General features: G+C 47.0%; 1 protein-coding gene across 10 annotated transcripts in view; it reads left to right on the top strand.

Annotated features, from left to right (window-relative positions):
• LOC129832160 (histone-lysine N-methyltransferase MECOM-like) overlaps nucleotides 1–20564 on the top strand; it is a 177146-nt gene extending 156582 nt beyond the window's left edge. For 7 of the 10 annotated variants that reach the window (XM_055895988.1, XM_055895994.1, XM_055895992.1 and 4 more), the window contains 10 exons: nucleotides 3981–5403; nucleotides 5604–5694; nucleotides 6733–6759; nucleotides 10752–10918; nucleotides 11736–11813; nucleotides 13553–13722; nucleotides 14935–15079; nucleotides 17343–17588; nucleotides 17817–18000; nucleotides 18335–20564. In XM_055895988.1, the coding sequence (XP_055751963.1) occupies nucleotides 3981–5403; nucleotides 5604–5694; nucleotides 6733–6759; nucleotides 10752–10918; nucleotides 11736–11813; nucleotides 13553–13722; nucleotides 14935–15079; nucleotides 17343–17588; nucleotides 17817–18000; nucleotides 18335–18469 (2666 nt within the window). In that variant the 3' untranslated portion in view covers nucleotides 18470–20564. The remainder of the gene's footprint in view (nucleotides 1–3980; nucleotides 5404–5603; nucleotides 5695–6732; nucleotides 6760–10751; nucleotides 10919–11735; nucleotides 11814–13552; nucleotides 13723–14934; nucleotides 15080–17342; nucleotides 17589–17816; nucleotides 18001–18334) is intronic. The other 3 variants (XM_055895989.1, XM_055895998.1, XM_055895996.1) reach the window with 1 other exon arrangement.
• The last annotated feature ends 277 nt before the right edge of the window (nucleotides 20565–20841 follow it).

The following is a 20841-nucleotide window of genomic DNA, read 5'->3' on the forward strand; positions in this document are numbered from 1 at the left end:
ACATATTCTACTAGCTTGTTAGAACTCATTTCGAAAAATCGCTAAAACGCCCCGTCTCTTATGTTCTGACCTGGTCATAATACTAGTTGACATGTGAGTTACTACATGATACATTTTAACGCAGTCCCATACCTATTTTGACCCTCTCATTGTTTTAAAGGGGAATTTTACTTGAAAACCATTTCTTCATATATTCTTCATTAGTCCACTTTTGATACAGTCCCAGAAAATTGTGCACGTCGACATTCAACTTTTGAAGATATGTTGCTTCCAGTCTCCTGAAGCCCTAAATCAAGCAAGAGCAAAACATCTCTTTAGGATTCATTTAGCATATTCATGAGAATTTTCCAGGAAGTAAACACAGATCTTCTATTATAATAGCTATGACGCTTGTACATATATGTGCAAAATAAAATGTTAACCATATTAACAGTACACTGATGAGAACTATGTGAAAAGGTGGTTTTAGGGTCAAATGCCCCTTTAAATATCAGTCCTTTAAGTACTTAAAGAAACTCCATGCAGTAGCACTTTAATATTAATTTATATTATTTGGTATTATTTATTATCTATCAATTTTGAATATCATTGAATATAATATGTTGTGATTGTAGGATTAATTCTATACATTTAATGTAGGAAATGTTGAATGGTACTGAATTGTGACATTTTGAAAATGGCATGTTGATTTTGGTAATATGTACATATCTATAATCTATAAGATTGCATAAGGAGAACATAAAATGTTTCATTCCACAGGAATTGTAGTCACAGGGGAGTGCTGTTTTGAAGGAGAATGGCATTTCTGTTATTAGCTGAACAACAGCAGTACGTGTCTCATGCCCCCATCTCAGCAACCGCACACCTTGTTGACCCAATGACCCCTAGCAATGACCTCACACTATGACCTCACGTTTTAACCCTACTGTTGTCCCACACATTGACCTGTTCAACAATCCGTGAACCCCCCCCCCCCCCCCCGTTGACCCCAGAGCTCATACATTTGATCCCACTCTCTTTCACACTCCCTGTAAATGCCAACCCTGTGGTCAAACATTACAGCCACAACCACAACACTTAATGACCAGACCCCAGTTTTGCTTTTCAGAGAAAACACATTTTCAGAGTTTTTCCTTGTTAGGTCAGGTAGCCAGGAAAATCTTCTGGCCCCAATAATGATTTCTCACACTTTCACCTCACACACAAAGCACAATGATCTTCACCCTTTGACCCCAGCTCCGTGACCCCACACACAGGGCAGAGGGGCTTGGTCCGCCTGCGGACCCCCATCTCCCCCCCTCCCCTCCCTCCCCCTCTAAATGCACCATTCCACGCAAATAGCAACCACATGTCCCCTCCACCGTGCTCCGAATGGGAGTCCATTTGCAGTAATCAGTTGAAAATATGCAGGTTTGAAAAAAGCTAATGCCTGTGTAAAAAGACAGAACCCCCTCTGCCCTGACAGATGTGTTAGAGACCATGTGTGTGTCCGTCTTCCGCCTTGGTTTGTCTGTGTGAACAGTATGTCAGTCAGCGTACTGTATTGTATGCGTGCGTGTGTGTACGTGTGTGTGTGTGCGAGCGTACGTGCCTGCGTGTGTCCATGCCTGTGTGTGTGTGTGTATGTACATGCATGTGTGTGTGTGTCCATGCCTGTGTTTGGGTGTGTGTACATGCACGTGAGTGTACATGCATGTGTGTTTGTACCAAGGTAGAAATCCTGTGGCTGTGTCTGTCTGAGGACCATTCCGGCCCTGATCTTTCATTCAGACACATGGGTCTGTCTTACTCAAAGCTGCTCTTCACAGGAATGTGTTTATAATATTTAGTTACAGTTTATGGAGACCTGACAAAACACACGTGTGGAGTGGATCAGGTCCCTCACACCCTGTGTGTCATGTGTGTCTGTTGTAAGTCTGTAAATGTCAGCAGTATGTGATTTACAGTCATGGGCTTCTACTCGTTCTACAACAGAGAGGAAACTGATAACAACACCCACGTTAGCCAACGAGCCTCAGGCGCATCAAATATTTACGCCTAGACTCAACATCTCTTGATCAATTACGACGTTGACTCCTTCGAAGACATAATCATTCACTCTGAGACCTTTGCCCTAGATTCAAAGAACATTCATTATTACAAGCATGGTATGCACATCATTGTCTTTCACAAGTTTCCCAGTACATTTCCATACCACCATATGAAAAAACAAGCACCGTTAGACTCCATACTGTATACTGTGATGAGTAAATATTTGAATCAATCACATTCCTATAAACTACAATATTATTCAATATCATACATATTTTTTAAGAGTATGTTTTGATATGAAATTGTCATCCACTTTCCATTTTTACGGATGCCAATGTAAAATAAAGAATATATAAAATAGTGAATTCCAATACAGAATATGAAACAGAATTACTATTATCCAGAAGCTACTGTATGTACAGATATGATCTCTATACTGTTAATTTTTTATCTAGCTATCATCTAGCCCAGGGATCTCCAACCTTTTCTAGCTTGAGAGCTACTTAAAAAAAACATGTCACAAGCTACTCAGAATACCTTTTTTGTGGTCTGGAAGAAGAAAAAGTTGATTATTTGGTGTAATTCCCCTTTAATTGTGCGTCTGGCCCTTAGATTGCTCATCGAGCGAGTGAGTAATGATGGTTCTGTACTGTTTGCAAATAATAGATACAAATTATATACTTCTGCCAAGTAAGGCTACTTTGCAGTTATCATTTAATTGAGAAGGTTTTGGGGAAAGTATTTCTGTCAACCCACAATATAGTTATCACATAAATCTGCTACAGACGGAGTGATAGACAAATGTTCCACACACGCAGACAGACAGGGCAATATTGCTGTAAATCAATTGGCAGACTTTGGCTTTTTAAGCCAATAGTGGCTGACCAGGGGTGGGATAATGTCAGTGTTGCCGTTGATTAGATAGTAGCTGAGAGCTTGAAGTATCTGATTCTTGTGAGATTTGTTTGTGACAGTTTTCAGTGGAAAACATGAAAAATAGCAGGCACTTTAAGAATTGTTAAGCGAGCTACTCATATGTGGGCTGTGAGCTACTTGGGGTCAACCTGTTGGAGACCCCTGGTCTAGCCACTATGTTCTGTTCAACAATGTGGTCTGCCACATAGCAGGGTTGGCGTCCATGGGGTCAGACAGGGAAGGGACTGTGGGACTGTGGGAAGGTTACAGTGAGCTAGATGACAGGGACAGGGGGGAGTGGGGGGTGAGAGGGGAGGCGGGCAGCGGAGGACGTGAGCCCTGTCCCTGGGAACCCGGACCTGCAGGATAGGATTCATTCAACTCTGCTTCCTTCACGGGCTCAAAATAGAGCCATTGTGCCTTGTGTCTGCAAGTGAGTCTGTGTGTGTGTGTCATGTGTTATGTGATATTTTAATATCTGTGAATGTGTCTGCATGAATCTATGTGTGTGTGTGTGTGTGTGTGCACTCATATGTGTGTTCTTGTCTATTGTGAGGTATGTGAATATCTATGAATGTGTATGCATGTCCGTGTGCACACGCGTGTCTATGTACGTGTACGTGTGTGTTTGTTTACAGTCACCTTGGGAGTCTGACCCTGGGAGCACAATGCCTAGAGGTGCACCGTGTTTCATGTGCAGGTGATGCCTTCCACTGACTCGGTCTCAGCCCGAGGAACAAAGCCCCCTGACAATGCTAGGATCTGGCGACTCATCTCATCCCCCCCTTCACCTCACTGAAATAACATTCTCAGACTAGGACATCTTACACCCAGCCAGTCTCTCATGTACTGTAGTCCACCGTCCTGAAATGCATGTGTAGTGTCACGACTAAAGCCTGGAGGTTTTCCTTACTACTGGATCTAAGGGAAAACTCTTGGCCCTTATGGTCGGAGATGTACTCTGTGTATGTGTGGGTGTATGTGGTGTTGGACATGTCTCTGAGTGCCCGGTGTCTGTCTCCCTCTCCCTGCAGGCGAGGTGTGCCACAAGTCCTACACACAGTTCTCCAACCTGTGCCGCCACAAGCGTATGCACGCCGACTGCCGTACCCAGATCAAGTGTAAAGACTGTGGCCAGATGTTCAGCACCACCTCCTCCCTCAACAAGCACCGGCGCTTCTGTGAGGGCAAGAACCATTTCACGGCAGGGGGGTTGTTCGCTCATGCCCAGGGCATGTCCCTCCCCGGTGTCCCTGGTGCCATGGACAAGGCCGCTATGGGCGGGATGGGGCACAGCAGCGCCAGCCTGGCAGACTACTTTGGGAACCGGCACCACAGCGGCCTGACATTTCCGACTGCCCCTGGCTTCCCCTTCAGCTTCCCAGGTCTGTTCTCTTCTGGACTGTACCACCGACCCCCTCTCATCCCGGCCACCTCCCCAGTCAGACGGCCCCCAGGTCCAGGTACGGAGCACAGCAAGGCCCCCCTCCTGTCGTCCAGCCCCAGGGCCCAGGAGGCCAGAGAGCTGCTCAAGACCCTCCGCAAGGAGGCATCGCCCGGCAATGAGCAGCCACAGGGGACAGAGCAGCGACAGGCCCAGGGCTCCTCCTCCAAGCAGAGGCACGGCGGCGGCAAGATGAGCAGCCAATCAGAGAGCAGTGACCTGGATGACGTTAGCACGCCCAGTGGGAGTGACCTGGATACCACGTCAGGCTCGGAGCTGGAGAGCGACATGGAGAGCGAAGGCCTGCGGGAGAGGGCACCCCGGGAGAACGGGAAGGGGCCCAAGAGGAATGCGGGTGGAGGCCCCCAGAGCCCCACCATCCTGACCAGTAATCATACTAAGGAGTTCCAAGGCAGCCCCGCCTTGTTCCCTCCCTCGCTGGACGAGCACACGGCTGTCTCAGGGGCGGTCAATGACTCCATCAAGGCCATTGCCTCCATCGCTGAGAGGTACTTTGGTTCCACGGGGCTGGCAGGCCTGCAGGACAAGAAGGTAGGCGCCCTGCCCTACCCCTCCATGTTCCCCCTGCCCTTCTTCCCAACCTTCTCCCCACCCGTCTACCCCTTCCCAGAGAAAGAGCTCAGACCTCCAGGCCTCAAGGGGGAGCCCCAGTCCCCACCTGACGAACCCACCAAGAAAGGCCAGAGCAGGACCTCTGAGTCGCCCTTTGACCTTACCACCAGGCGCAAGCAGGAGGAGAAGGTCCCCGCCCCCTTTACCCCCGTCTCCAATTCCAAAGCGGAGGCCTCCTCACGTTCCACCAATCAGGACCAGCCGCTGGATTTGAGCATGGGCGGCACAAGACACCGCAGCAGTAGCCGCACCTCCCGGAGGGAGGAGTCGAAGAAGATCCACGTGTTTGGAGAAGACAAGGCAGGGGTGGAGCTTCCTAAAGCCGACACCTCTCTGCAGCACGCTAGGCCCACCCCCTTCTTCATGGACCCCATCTACAGGTACTGTGAATCTCTAGAACTAAACCTCCCCAGTTCAAATATCACTCACTATCAGACTCATTTAGACCCGCTGTGGGTTGTTATATTCTGTGTTAGCAATATGTGTCTTTAACTTCCTATAGGTACTTTTCCCTATATTGTTGGATGTGAATGTCTTTGAGAGTGTCGGTGTCTAAGAACTGATAGAGTTGTAATATTAGCAGGGTTGAGAAGAGGAAGATGACCGATCCGTTTGAGGCTCTGAAAGACAAGTACATGCGGCCCGCCCCCGGCTTCCTCTTCCATCCACAGGTAGGTCCTGTCCTGTTCTATCTCAGTGTTACTGTTGCTTCACAGGGACAGCCAGACCAGGGGACCTTTTTGGTTTTGAGGCCCAGGCACGGTGAGGCAATCTGGGGTTGGTCTGGGGGTGGTCCGAGGTGGTCTGGTTGTGATGGGGACCAGAGCCAGTGTTTAGTCTGATCCATGCTAAAGCATGTTTGAGTCTGGTCTGTCCTGTTCTCAGCTATTTGAACCAGATGTGGGAGAATGTGGAAGACTGAAAAGGGCACAAAGTGACACGTCCTCACATATATGTGTCTTTGACTAAAATATAAAAAATGATACCCTTTTAAAGTTGCAGAATTTCGCCCCCGAACTCTACGCTGCCTGTGATTTCTCTATTGTGTGTAATGTGACTCAAGTGTGTGTGTGTGTGTGTGTGTGTGTGTGTGTGTGTGTGTGTGTGTGTGTGTGTGTGTGTGTGTGTGTGTGTGTGTGTGTGTGTGTGTGTGTGTGTGTGTGTGTGTGTGTGTGTGTGTGTGTGTGTGTGTGTGTGTGTGTGTGTGTGTGTGTTGACATGCGTTGACATTCATGCGTTCGCTCTTCCCAGCAGTGAAAATTGGCCCGTAGGAAGAGTGAAAACATTTTCTCAGGGTCTGCTGTTTTTTACTGACCATTTCAGGCCTGGTTTTTACTGGCTGTTTGAGTCGTCTGATTTATGTCCCCTCTCCACACTCTGTGAACCAGTCTGTAACTCTGTAACGCCACATGGCCGTGGCACGTGGCTTAATGAGGTGTCCTATCAGTAGAAACAGTAACAGCGTTTAGGCCATTTTTATTACTTTACGATGTTTGGACACACAAATCAGTCCCAGAAACACTCTGACCACAGGGGCTCTTTATTTTGCAGATGTACATTTTTGGGTTAGGGGTTTGTTACCAAGTCACCTGACCCCTTGTGACATCCTCATCCCCCAACCAATGCCCATGTGCTTCCAATAAAAAGCTGTTGATCCGTGGTCTACTTCCTGGTTCTGACTGCTCTTTTCCTTCTGTCCCGCCCCTCAGTTTCGTATGCCAGATCAGAGATCCTGGGTAAGTTTCCTCTATACCTATATGTCTCTGTGCTTCTGCCTCCCCTAGACCCCCAGACTCCCCCTGTGTGTGCATGGGTCCTCATCATAACACCCTCCATGTCACTCAGCCTGCGCATTGTTCTGGCCAATCTCCAGCAACTACTGACCAGGCATCATCCAATCACAAGCCATCAATTCTTATCGATGGATTTTAGACCTGTTTTTTGATCACATTAAAAAAACATGGTTTTCTCAGCTTGCAAGCGATCTGCTTTTTCCCTCATTTTGGTGAAAAATTCATGTAAACGTTCAGATTAATTTCTAATCACTAATTTGTCCACATGACAGGCCTGGGATTTCTAGCAGGGTTCCACCCTGTACTGTTAATGACACTGAGGGTTCTATATATATTTGCTTATTTGGAGAGTGAGGCAGTGCTGTTGGAATGGGCACAGAGCGGGTGAGATGAGGGGGGGGGGGGGGGGGGGGGGGGCTGCTTTGCATCAGCGTGAGGGTAACAGTCTCTTAGGGACCCAGGGAGGGAGGGGGAGTTCCTCCCTCTGACATCTGTTTCCAGATAAGATCAACAATTGAGACTGCATCTCGCTAATTAAGGCGCTCTCAGCATCACTGACATCTGAAGATAACTAATCAACAGCTGGCCCCACAGAGACACTACGGCAACAAGCAAGTTCAGACAGGAGGGGGGTTACATCAAAAGGGGATTTTGGGGGAATCACATTTAAGTAAATGTGTAGGTATTTATCTTCCTTGTTCCCACAATTAGACTTCTCACAATCTGTATTATATCAAATGAGATCTAGAGAACCTGACTTAAAATCTATACAAATCTATAAAATGTCAAAGGCTTTAGAGCCTTTACAGACGATACAGAGTGTTCTCACAGAGAGAGTAACACAGCTGAACTGAACAGCCAGAGAGGAAGGAGAATGAGTGTGTATCAGAGGGAGGGTTGTCTCAGTAGACAGAAAAACAGCCAGGGTGCGCCTAGCCGTTTCAGCCTCAGCCTCTCGCTCTCAAACTAAAGTGTCTTATCTTGCACGATGGCTCAATATGGCGGACAGTTTTAGGGCTCCTAATGCGCGGGCGAGTTATGGCCTCTCATTGAGCAAGGAGGGAAACAAACTGAGCTTTAGCCCCCATGCCCATAAAGAGCCCCTATGAAATACATATTGCACATTCACAAGAAATATGGAAGCATTTCACCCCCACCTTTCCCTCCCGTTCCCCTCCTCACGAGGGAGCCTTTGATTCACGGCACGGAGCATTGGCATATTCATAATCAAACGGACCTGACACCCCACATCCTCCCGCAGTCGGAACTTTATACCCAACCGTCACTCTTAATCAGCCCTGGCCTATAACGTCTTTGGTCATTCATCATCGATCAGTTTCTCCATCTCTGTGTTCTCTCTGCTCTTTTTCTGTCTGTCTGTCTGTCTGTCTGTCTGTCTGTCTGTCTGTCTGTCTGTCTGTCTGTCTGTCTCTTGCTCTCTCATTCTTCCTTTCACTCCCTCTCTCTACCGCTCCCTCTCAATCTTTCTTTCTTTCTCTCTCTCTCTCTCTCTCTTTCTCTCTCTCTCTCTCGCTCTCCGTCTCGGTAAAGTCTCAGAGTAACATGGGGCTGGAACAGTGAGATGGAATGTCAGGCAGTGAACAGGGCCCATGGCGCTGCCGGAGGCCCCCAATCACTACTGATTTGTTACCTTATTGAAATAAGAATAAGGAACACAATCAAAATTCAATACACACAAAACAATGCAAATTTGTGGCACCTTAAAAAAAGCTGTTCAGTGCTAGATAGGCTGATAGGCTGACAGGTCCCGCAGCATGCTGGGACATCATCCCCCCCTCCTTCCTCTTCTCCTCCCCCATCCCTCCATCCCGCCCCCTCTCAGCACAGCGATATCATTATTGCCCGTGTCTGGCCCTTGATCAGTAATGTCAACATCTTTCATATTGACGAATGTGCTGTCTGCCTGCATTGTGCACCGAATGGTTTAGAGCCCAGCAGTGGATATGAATCACTCCTCTGCCCCTGCACACACACAGCGTGTGCACAGTGTGCACACACACACAAACAGACGTAGAGCATGCAAGCACACAGACACACATTCTCACACATTAACACACTCTTTCTTTCTTTCTTTCTTTCTCTCTCACACACACAAACACACACACACACACACACACACACACACACACACACACACACACACACACACACACACACACACACACACACACACACACACACACACACACACTCACACACACACACACAAACACACACACACACACACACACACACACACACACACACACACACACACACACACACACACACACACACACACACACACACACACACACACACATTCTCTCACAGACATTGTTGGCAGTTAATCAATTATGACCACCATGCAGCACACACACAAACACTAATACACACACAAACACACAAACACAAACACGAACACACACACAGACGTACACACCATCTGACATGTACATATATTTCCACTTTCCTCCAAGGATTTTATGCATATTTGATGAAAGCAAATGTTAGCCTTCATTAGTAAATTGCATACAGTCCTTCTGTGTGTGTGTGTGTGTGCGTGTGTGTGTGTGTGTGTGTGTGTGTGTGTGTGTGTGTGTGTGTGTGTGTGTGTGTGTGTGTGTGTGTGTGTGTGTGTGTGTGTGTGTGTGTGTGTGTGTGTGTGTGTGTGTGTGTGTGTGTGTGTGCGTGTGTGTGTGTGTGTGTGTAAAACACAGTTGATTACATTCATATACCACCTGACCTGACTTCCACTGGCCACTAGTGGTGGAATAAAGCTGCATAATATTCCCATATACAATACCCTAATACCAGCCCTGGAAATGACAGTCAGTAACACTCTGATCTGTGTAAAGTACACGATTGGTTTCTATCTTCAATATTGCCTAGTTTGAATACAGCCTTGATTTGTGGTGTCTCTCAACTCAATGCCAGACAGAGCCTCTCTCTGAAGAGCCTCTCTCTGAAGAGCCTCTCTCTGGAGAGCCTCTCTCTGGAGAGCCTCTCTCTGAAGAGCCTCTCTCTGAAGAGCCTCTCTCTGGAGAGCCTCTCTCTGAAGAGCCTCTCTCTGAAGAGCCTCTCTCTGGAGAGCCTCTCTCTGAAGAGCCTCTCCCTGGAGAGCCTCTCTCTGGAGAGCCTCTCTCTGGAGAGCCTCTCTCTGAAGAGCCTCTCCCTGGAGAGCCTCTCTCTGAAGAGCCTCTCTCTGAAGAGCCTCTCTCTGAAGGACTATACTTGTGTTGTAACATCATGCCCCCTTTTCTCTGCTCATATACACTGCTGCCACTAGCTTCGGGGGCAACTTGGGGAATCTTTAGAGACATTGGGCTGGATTATTCACTCCCTTGGTTGTGCATCATTCTGGTGGGTGGCGACGGAAAATATCCCTAATCTAATGTGTCGGGCTCCACCAAAATAACTTTTGTCACCACCAAAGTCATATCCGTCATCTCTAGGAACACTACTTATCAGTTGTAAGGTTAAATGTGTCCCTCGCTATCAAATAAATCCAGCTGCCTAGTTAGACCACACACTTCAAGCAAAACACTTCCTACCACGTAATCTACCACTGTCTGTACAGCAGCAATGTGGTGCGGTTCGGACAAAGTGTGATTCAGAGCTTTATTTGATAGCGAGGGACACATTTAACCTTACAACTGGTAAGTAGTGTTCTAGAGATCATAGATATGCCTTTGTTGATGGGGAAAAAAACTTTTTTGTTAAGTCGCAGACATTAGGTTAGAGAATGATGCGCATGCAAGGCAGTCAGTAATACAGCCCTATGTCCCAGAAGACTCCAGAAGTTGCCCCTGAAGTTATGCTGAAACCTGCCAGGTGGTCAATTTAAATAAGGTGTGTTACTAACTGACTTACTTGGTTAAATGAAGGTTCAATAAAGGTTTTCCTGACCATTCATGTGACATGTCTCTCCTCAGATGTCGGCCATTGAGAACATGGCGGAGAAGCTGGAGACGTTTGGTTCGCTTAACCCCGAGTCAGGTGACCTGATGCGCTCCGTCCCCTCCATGTTTGACTTCCGAGCCCCGCCCACTGCACTCCCCGAGACGCTACTGCGCAAGGGCAAGGAGCGCTACACCTGCAGGTAACCACGGAAACCGTTTACCGCAAATAGTTCCAGAGGTTGTTTTGGAGATTTTATACAACTGTATAAAATCAGTTTTATTTTGTCTTCACACTACTTCATCTCTGATTTTGGCCTCGTTGAAAGTCCCACGGTTTTGGTAAATTCCTCTTTCTGTACTTCTAAATTCATGAATTGAGTTGGATTGAATTGAATTTGATTGAATTGAGTTGGAATAGACCCTAAACCTGAAAAGTTAACATGTCCTTGAGTGTATGTCCTATTTCCATTCCATGTCCTTGAGACACATTTCTACTTAATTTCCATGGCTGGCCAGTGTCAACCCTTTGAGGTGACTGTGTGTGCTGTTGCTCCGTGAGGGTCCGTGCTTGGCTCCCTCTCTCTCCCACTGTTTACCCAGGGAGTTGGCCCTGATTAGCAGATTAATACGAGAGGTTTTGGGGCCCCGGCGGCGCTTTGATCTAACGCTTTGCTGTGTGTGTGGACACACCCACTCTCTGCACCTCCCCATTGCTACGTTATACACATAAACTTACTCACACACATTCCATTAACTTCAAGTGCTGAGTGTGGGAGTGAAATTAATATTCAAATAGCTATTTGTTAGTGGAATTATGCAACCATAAGACAATGCATAGAGATATAAGTGATCTTTTGAATCTTTTGGGATTTATTGTGAAAAGGTGTTTTTCCTATTGTGAGTTGTGTGTTGTCAATACTGCATGTTCTAAGATATGCCACATACATTTGAATACATTTTCTGCTGGTAATTTTACTCTAAGATGTATGGTGACACGAGGTCTTCTCTACCCCACAGATACTGCGGTAAACTATTCCCACGGTCTGCCAACCTTACCCGCCACTTAAGGACACACACGGGAGAGCAACCGTACAGGTAAGACTCTCTCTCTCACACACACACACACACACACACACACACACACACACACACACACACACACACACACACACACACACACACACACACACACACACACACACACACACACACACACACACACACACACATCATGTGTGACCATTCCCAGCATTAAAGGAGGGTCAGCTATGGAATGAGGGATGTGGGAACAGGAGGTGATCATTCCGTGCTGACAGAATAACATCCCTCTAACCCTCCTCCAACGTCAGTTCGTCTCACCCTGCGAGCACAGACAATACTGAACGAAGACAAGACAGCTTTTCATCACAGTATAAGTCATCTGTTAATGTCTGTCAGATAACCTACACACACTGTCTGAGTCCTCCCAGACAGCCATCGTTCATCTATCAGACCCAGTCCGCTGCTACACGGATGTTTTCCCAGAATTCCTGTCCATAGTTACGGGCAGCATTATTGTATGTTTTCCTACACCGTTAAAAGACTGGGACAATTATCATTCTGCTAAATGTTTTGCCTTATGAAAAATGGTGGCCGACGCCTGGGTGACAGGAGGGGGGTTTGAACTTAAAGATGGGGGAAGGGTGTGGCAGGGAGAGTAAAGGGGGGGGGGGGGGGAACGGGGGGTAAGAAGGAAGTTTGGTGAAAAATGGGGGTGATGAGGACCACGGGCAGATGTCCGGGGGTAGCAGCTGGAATAATGACTGTGATGTCGGAGAGGCGACTCGGAGCGCACACACACACACACACACACACACACACACACACACACACACACACACACACACACACACACACACACACACACACACACACACACACACACACACACACACACACACACACACACACACGGACACGCACAGACACGGACACGGACACGGACACACACAGACACAGACAGACACAGACACACACATACAGTACACAGTCCAGGGAACGCCAGTTGACCACAGGGGAGAACCTCAGGCCTCTGCAGCAGCCTGATAGATTGAGCCTTTACCCGCTGGCACATCATTAAAGATCTCTGCTGTTTATTGCACTTTTTGCGAAGATAACTGGGCGCTCCTGAGGGACGGCCAATCGGGCGAGCTAATTCCAGCTAGAAGAAAATATGTAATCATCTTGTATAATTTTGCATGGGGGGGGGGCTAGGCTCTAACAGATTTGTTGCAAGCCTGTTTTGTGAGAGAAGAATGTGATTTGTATTGCGCTGGCGGTAGATAAGAGACAGAGCTGGTTTCACCTTGAACGAGCTCCTCCGTCATGTCTGAAAGAGTGGGGGATGATGGGAGCTATCCATGAATACGTGTGGGTGTGGGTGTTCCACCGTGAATGTGTACAGTATCATTCAAATCATTCATTGTTAAAGGGATACTTCAGAGTCAGATGAACTCATGGATGCCATTTGTATGTCTCTGCATCCAGTAAGACGGAGGTTAGAGGTAGTTTTGCATGCTAGCAGTTACCATAGACTTCCAGTAATTGCGCTTACACCAGTCAGAATTTACATTAGCAGCTTCCTTCAAACTGCACGCAGAGACATAGAAATGGTATATACGAGTTCATATGACTAGTCGATAAAGGGCTTCATTGCCAAAGCCCCTTTAAGGCCTATTTCTTTCTTTGTGTGTTTGCTTTTACTGTATCTACTCCAGCATGTGTGTAGTGTATTTGTAGAGTCCCACCTGTTTTGACCTTTGACCTCTAGGAGTGACCCCTATCTGTCTCCTCAGGTGTAAGTACTGCGACCGCTCGTTCAGCATCTCCTCCAACCTGCAGCGCCACATCCGCAACATCCACAACAAGGAGAAGCCCTTCAAGTGTCACCTGTGTGACCGCTGCTTCGGCCAGCAGACCAACCTGGACCGTCACCTCAAGAAGCACGAGAACGGTAACCTCTCAGGTGAGAGAGCCCTTGTTACATGAGTGGTGCTTTACAGAAACCTAGGAAATGAACCTGTGTAGTCGTAGTGTACTTACATCCAGTAACTTGCAGGTGCAGGGTGTCATGTAAAAATATACCCAGCGTGAATTAGTTCCCAATCGTTCTGATTGTGACGTCAAGTTGTAAAATTTCTCGTAGTGTGAAAATGTTCCCAGCACTTCATGTGGAGGGCTGAGCTCGTGCGGATGTCTCTCTCTCACCCTTGCTCACCCTTGCTTTAGCTAGCTAGCCGGTGGAGATGGCTTGTTCTCAGAGGTGTCCAGTTTTAGCTTGTTTGTATAGGTAAATACAAAAAATAACGTAATGAAAGAAAGACAGCTACACATTTTAATGCTCCCGCAGTTTTATTGTGAAATGTTTCGACCCTTACGAACTCCTTTGGGTCCAAGCGTTGCGCAATAAAACTGCGGGAGCATTCAGTGTGTCTTTCTGTCTTGAAATGAACAAAACTGCTGATGAATCACATCAGATATATTTATATACTGCGTGAGCACTCACTCACTCACTCACTCAACCTCAATTGCCTCCGTAAATTCTCCAGCTGTATATAATGTGAAATGTAATTTACTTACGGTTAAAGAAAGAATTTGGGGAAGCTAAGAAATTTGATTAAATTAATCTGTCGTCCGTCTCTGCGACAACACAATTGCGTTCTGAATGTTCACCGACTCTGCTGCTTTCGGCGGTACAAATCATCGCTGGTTGAGTTTGATAGGTCGCTCTGCGTTGCAGCGACTCACTGAATCCCATCAGAAACGTGGAGGCAAGCAGGCGACGCCTGGCCAGACGCCCGTTGTAAAGCTAGTCCAGTTGATCAGATACAGTCACTTATTTAAGCAAACATTGGCATTCTCTGGAAACCTAGAGACTCATACACATGGTCCCGTCACTTATTAGAGTCAATATAATATTGGTTCACTTAAATATTTCCAGGTAATAAGGCCAGTGGAAGTGTGCTATTCGTGTAGGCCTTGGTCCAACACCAACAGGAGATTCAGTACATACTGGTACACCGGGCCAGTGGGGGATTGGTTTCTCGTCAAGTATCTGATTCCAAATAGTTTCTTGTCATCCAAAGGGAGAATCCAATGGGGCTGTCACTGTGGTCTTAATTGTATTATTTTAATATTAATATTAAAAGTGACTGATTATAATGTTGTCTTTCTGTAGGCACGGCTGCGTCCTCCCCTCGGTCAGAGCTGGACAGCAGCAGCGCCATCCTGGACGACAAAGAGGACTCCTACTTCAACGAAATACGAAACTTTATCGGCAACACAGGCCAGAACCAGCCGTCCCCTGACCATTCTGAGGAAGGGTAAGTCCTATGTTATGTCTGAATGTGCATATACTATATGTATGTGTGTGTCCCAAAAAAATGCTTGGACAAACAGTACATCTTATCCTCTGCAGCACACACACACACACGCACAAACGAGAGGCCTGCTTTTCTGCAGCACATATTCAGTGCTTGAGGCTTAACATTGAGGTGATTATAGACAAACATGGGTGGACACGGCCTCTCTCTGCTGGCCTGCTAGGGCATTCTGATGCACTTCAGCCTTTATTCATTTCTGTGTGTGTGTGTGTGTGTGTGTGTGTGTGTGTGTGTGTGTGTGTGTGTGTGTGTGTGTGTGTGTGTGTGTGTGTGTGTGTGTGTGTGTGTGTGTGTGTGAAAGCATGTGTGTATTCATGTATTAATGTCGCCCAGGGAGTCTCAGACCAACAAACAATCACTGACGACATCTGGGATAATTACCACATTTGGAAACGTGCTGGAGCTTTTCACAACTGTTGACTTTGGGCCATGCATGTGCACCGGTACCGGCCTTGCATACAATTATGTCTGATGATTATGCTAATCAATTCTTGTAAAACTATGATCAGCTTCGGGATAGGGGTCGGCTACAGGTCGCGGGTTTGTTTTTACGTGCCTTGGGTTTGATCAGGGAGGTAGAGATAGAGATCTCTGTCTTTCTTTTGATTGTGTAAAAAAGGGGTTGTGGGTGCAGCGTCACAGAGACATGGGGAGAGAGGGGAGAGGAGGGGGTGAGGCAGGAGGACCCGGGAGCGACTAGCTCCCACATCTGGAAGCAACATGTCCGCCTACAGGAAGAAAGTCGGAGAAGGTGGGGTCAGGGGGTCGGCCCGTGTTTCCTTTCAAAGTGCGGCGCTCCTGAGTACTTCTGATAGATACTTTATCCCCAGCAAATTACCGCGTTTGAAAGCGTAATTAACGAATCTGTTTTCTTAATCACAGAGGCTCTCATCTCGGCCGGCGCTGCTGGTCTCGCTATGCGGTGCGCGGCGATGTCGACACGACATGGCAACTACCGCCTTGGCAGTCCTGGCCCTCTCCCAGTCCCACCCAGGGGGGCGCGTTGCTTTTCAACTCTGTCCAATTCCCGCTATAATCGCCCCACTCTGATAAACCTAAAGATGGATAGCAGATTCTCTAAAATATCTACCGCAATTGTTCTCCCACTCCTTCTCTTCTCGACTCATTGCAAACTCAGCTTTTCTTCTTCTTCAAATAGATCATTTCCTGGACTCTTCAGGGTCCTCTAATCTACGAGCGATTTTGGTGGGTGTATAAGTAGGGTCCACAGCCAGACTTTGTTTGCTAGCCTCGTCTAGAAACAGACATAGTTGGGAGCTGACGAGAGACGTCCCGGAGTGTAATTAGTGAATCAGTCTTAATGTGTTTCAAGATGATTTACCAAATGGTGGTTTCCTGAGTCTGCAGAGACAGTGGGCAGATACAACCCCAGTCAGGTTTTGATAGCTGGGCCTTTTCTCTCCGTGGGGACCAGGGAAATGGGCTGCTTGGCAAGGCCCTCATAACTCTTCCACCAAATGGGCATGTCAGCTAAATATTTTGCCTATTAGATGAATCTGAGATAGTAGGAAAATAAACAACGGGAGAGGCCGAGCGGTGCTGTTAAGTGCTGCAGCGATCAGCGAGACGCTCATAGAGCCCGTGCCCAGAGGGGCCCTCGAGACGTGATGACAAACGGGATTCCGGCTCTGCCTCTCTCTGCCCCAGCTCAGCTGCCATGGCTCGCTCCGCTCCGCCCTACGCTGCTCTACCCACTCGCTCTCTATCCTCTCTATACTCCCATTGTTCATTCAGGAAGGAGGGACTCTTACAGGGACTGACTGGCCAAAATATACAAGACATTTACATTACATTTACATTTAAGTCATTTAGCAGACGCTCTTATCCAGAGCGACTTACAAATTGGTGCATTCACCTAATGACATCCAGTGGAACAGCCACTTTACAATAGTGCATCTAGATCTTTTAAGGGGGGGGGGGGGGGGGGGGGCAGAAGGATTGCTTTATCCACAAGACCACATTTCATTATGAAGTTTGATGTAAGAATGAGTGTGAGTTAGCCTTGTATCCATAACTGTATGGTGCATGGGAATGATAGAAGGTTAGAATTGGCTTCAGAACGTACAGTATGGATACAATGTGGCTAAGTGTGAGTGTGTATATTGCTTATGTAAAGTTTGTGCAGTACTGTGCTAGTGATGTGCTAGGTTTTACACATGTATTACCTGGTCTCCGCTCCTAGGTTGAACGGTGGTCCTTTCGAGGAGGAGAAGCCCCTGATGGTCAGCCACGGGTCACGTGACCTGGAGGAGGGGGAGGGGGAGGAGCTTGGCGCCGAGGAGGAGGAAAGGGAGCAGAGCGACTCCGCTGCTGGGAAACCTAGAGACGAAGCTCCCCCCAGCAACCTAGATGATGACATCATACACAATGAAATAGAATTTGACGGACCTAGCGATTTGGACCTCAACTGCAAGACCTCCCCAAGGAGGTAATAGTAGTGAGGATATGCCTCCAGCATAAATATCCACTCACACAATCATGTAGACTAAAATATATGGACACATATATATATATGTCCCAAGCTGATACATTGTGACAGTATATTAGCATTCTTTAAACCCCCCGAAGGGATCATTGGATGAAATTGAGTTGAGTTGAATTGAATTGAATTAATTTAAGTTGACTTGAGTTGAGAAGTTGAATTGAATGTTGACAGGGATTCCAGCTACGAGGAGGAAGAGGATCAGAGTAGCTACTCTGCGCTGGATCACATCCGACACTTCTCTGACATGCATAAGATGGAGGACAGTGAGTTCAGTGACGGGGACGGCACCGCCTTCGGCTCCCCCAGCCTGCCTGAGGCCGTCAAACAGCCCCTGTACAGGAAATCCAAGTCCCAGGTGGGTGTGTGTGTTTGATGTGTGTGTGAGATATAACATAATAATGTACAAAAAAGTCTGAAATTATATGCACTCACTACTGTAAGTCTCTCTGAATAAGAGCGTCTGCTAAATGACTAAAATGTAAATGCACGTGTGTGTGTGTGTGTGTGCGCGTGCGTGGGGGGGGGGGGGGGGCATGCGTAGATATGTACCCGTGTTTGTGTGCTCATGCATGTGCTGTGCATTTGTGTGAGTGTACATTTAGACTTTAGGTGTGTATTGGAGTTAACCTGTCCCTCTCCCTCCCTGTCCCTCTCCCTCTCCCTCTCCCTCTCCCTCTCCCTCTCCCCAGGCGTACGCCATGATGCTGTCTCTGGCTGATAAGGACGCACTCCACCCAGCCAACCACACACCAGCCACCATGTGGCACAGCCTGGCACGGGCCGCTGCTGAGTCCAGTGCCATCCAGTCCCTCAGCCATGTATGATACCCCGATCCCTGACCTCTAACCCCCCCGACCCCGACCTATCGCACTGGGAGCCTTTGGGGGCCGTCAGCAGTGCCCCTGGCCCTTGGCCCGTCACAGACTGCCGAGCAGAACCATGGCCCATCTGACTGCTGAGCAGAATGCCTTACACACGAGCAGGGTCACCGTCCACAGAGAACCGCCCAGCCCAGCCCTCCAAGAGATCCAACAAAACATCCCTCCTGTGACCTTAAATTGAGTCATTATGTTTATTATCGACGACAATGCTGATGATAGTGATTATTGATTATGGTGATGAAAATAAAAATTATAAATAATAATAGTGGTATTTATTCTGGTGAGTTTCTATGTTTTGCACAGCAGCGGCGGCTGGTAGGAGGGATGATGGAAATGGTTTTGTTAGATGTTACATTGCTAGAGCATTTCGTGTGTCCACTCGGTGGAACTGTGTCACGTGTCCACTCAATGTCATGTGTCCACTCAGCTGAGAACATTCTTCCTCTGTGTGATGTCGTTTGTATTTGGAGAACCCGTTCGGGACCGCGGTCCAACCCCGGTTTGATATGTGTACAGAGTACAGACCCTGCCTAGCCCCACATAGCCCTACCTAGCCGCACATAGCCCAACCTATTCTTACCAGGCCTCACCTAACCACCCCTAGCTCCATCTAGAATCACATAATCCTACCTAGACCTACCATGCCACAATACCCCACATTGCCTAACCTAACCCCACATTGCCCAACCTAGACCTATACCTGGCCACACCTAGCCTTCAGACCATCTCAGTGAAATATGTTACGAGAATGATTCCCTTTAGTCCCTGGATATAAACAGGTGTCTTCCATCAACATGTACTTATATAAATGCTAGGATACTTGGAAGGGTGGTGCTGAGTAACAACTCGGGTCCAGATGAACCACACCTCTCCAAGAAAGATGGTGCTACAAACGCATTACGACAAGATTGTTGATAAACGAAGAACAAAAGATAAAGAAACATTGAAAATGGAGAAAAATCGGACTGGTTTTACCACCTAAGAAGGAGTTTGCATAGCTGCGTGTGTCTGCACAATCACAGAACTGTACACGAGTGTCTGCAAACTGTGGCTCCGAAGCTGCCCTCGGTCCCACCCTGCTGCGCTCTCTGTGAAAGGATCTAAGTAGTTTGTCGTTTTAGCGGAAGAAAAGAAGAAACCACAATCTTTTTTTTTTACTCTGAAAAAGTAGCAAGTGCTGAAGTTTATCGTTATTAAACAGTAAAAAGGGCATCTCTCCCCCTTTCTCGAAACCCCAAACTCATCGTAGTCGGCCAATGATACCACTAATTAGCCTAAATGCTAGTCGTTAGCTACCCCCATCCTCGTGTCTTTCATTTTTTAGACAATCATGTTTTTGTTGGTTTTTTTTCTACATTTTTATTGTTGTTGTTGATGTTATTGCTGTTGTATGTTGAGAATTGTATTTATTTCTTGGCAAACTGTAGTTTGTTTACTGAATAGCACTGCTCTTACCCATAGCGAAGGGGAGATTCCTCGCTGGGGCCTACTCCAGAACTCAATGGGGTTTGTACATGATGTTTGAGTGCCGGATAATATTAAACATACCATTCACTCTTTATTCTTCTAATGAAACTGGTTGATGATGAATAGATATTACTTTGGGTTTTTTTTGTACGACAATTTATTGATTCAATTGTAAATGGAAAAAAACAAACATTATAAAGACATGAACAAATAAAAAGATGCCAGGTATAATTTCTTCATAATCGCATGATTGGTCTCCATAGATCTGTATCTGACAGTTTTCTACGGTTGTCTGCAAGCTTGTGTGACGTTCAGTCAATGTTAATCCCTTGTGCCAAACCTATAATAAATAACAGATTATATTCATTTATCCTCCCATTTGAGGGACCAGATTGTTTTTTGTTTGTTTTTTGTCGTTGTTGTTGTTGTTTTTGTTTATAATCCATCTTAAAAAGTAATCAGCAAGTGGAGGTACTTTGTTTTAATGCTTTCTACAATGTAACTGTAATGCATTTCAATACAATACTGTGGGAGGAGCAACTAAAAAATAAAGGACTACAATGTGGATTAAGTATGTGCTCTTGCTTTCTCTCTTTCTCTCTGTCTCCCGCTTTTTCTTCCTCTCTCTGACTCTCTCTCCCTCTCTCTCTCCCTGCCCCCTTCCACTTCCCTCCCTCCCTCATGTCCAGACAGTGTGTTAAAATAAGAACTGGGAGTCAGAGAGACACCTGGCCCTTTCTCCTGGCTCTCTCAGGGCCTCAAAGCGCGAGACTGAACTCTGGTCCCCCCTTTCTTCCCAGATCCTGGCACAGAGAGCGAGAGAGACATAGGGAAAGAGAGATTGAGCC

This window comes from Salvelinus fontinalis, chromosome 33, assembly GCF_029448725.1.
Source record: "Salvelinus fontinalis isolate EN_2023a chromosome 33, ASM2944872v1, whole genome shotgun sequence".
Classification (NCBI taxonomy): domain Eukaryota; kingdom Metazoa; phylum Chordata; class Actinopteri; order Salmoniformes; family Salmonidae; genus Salvelinus; species Salvelinus fontinalis.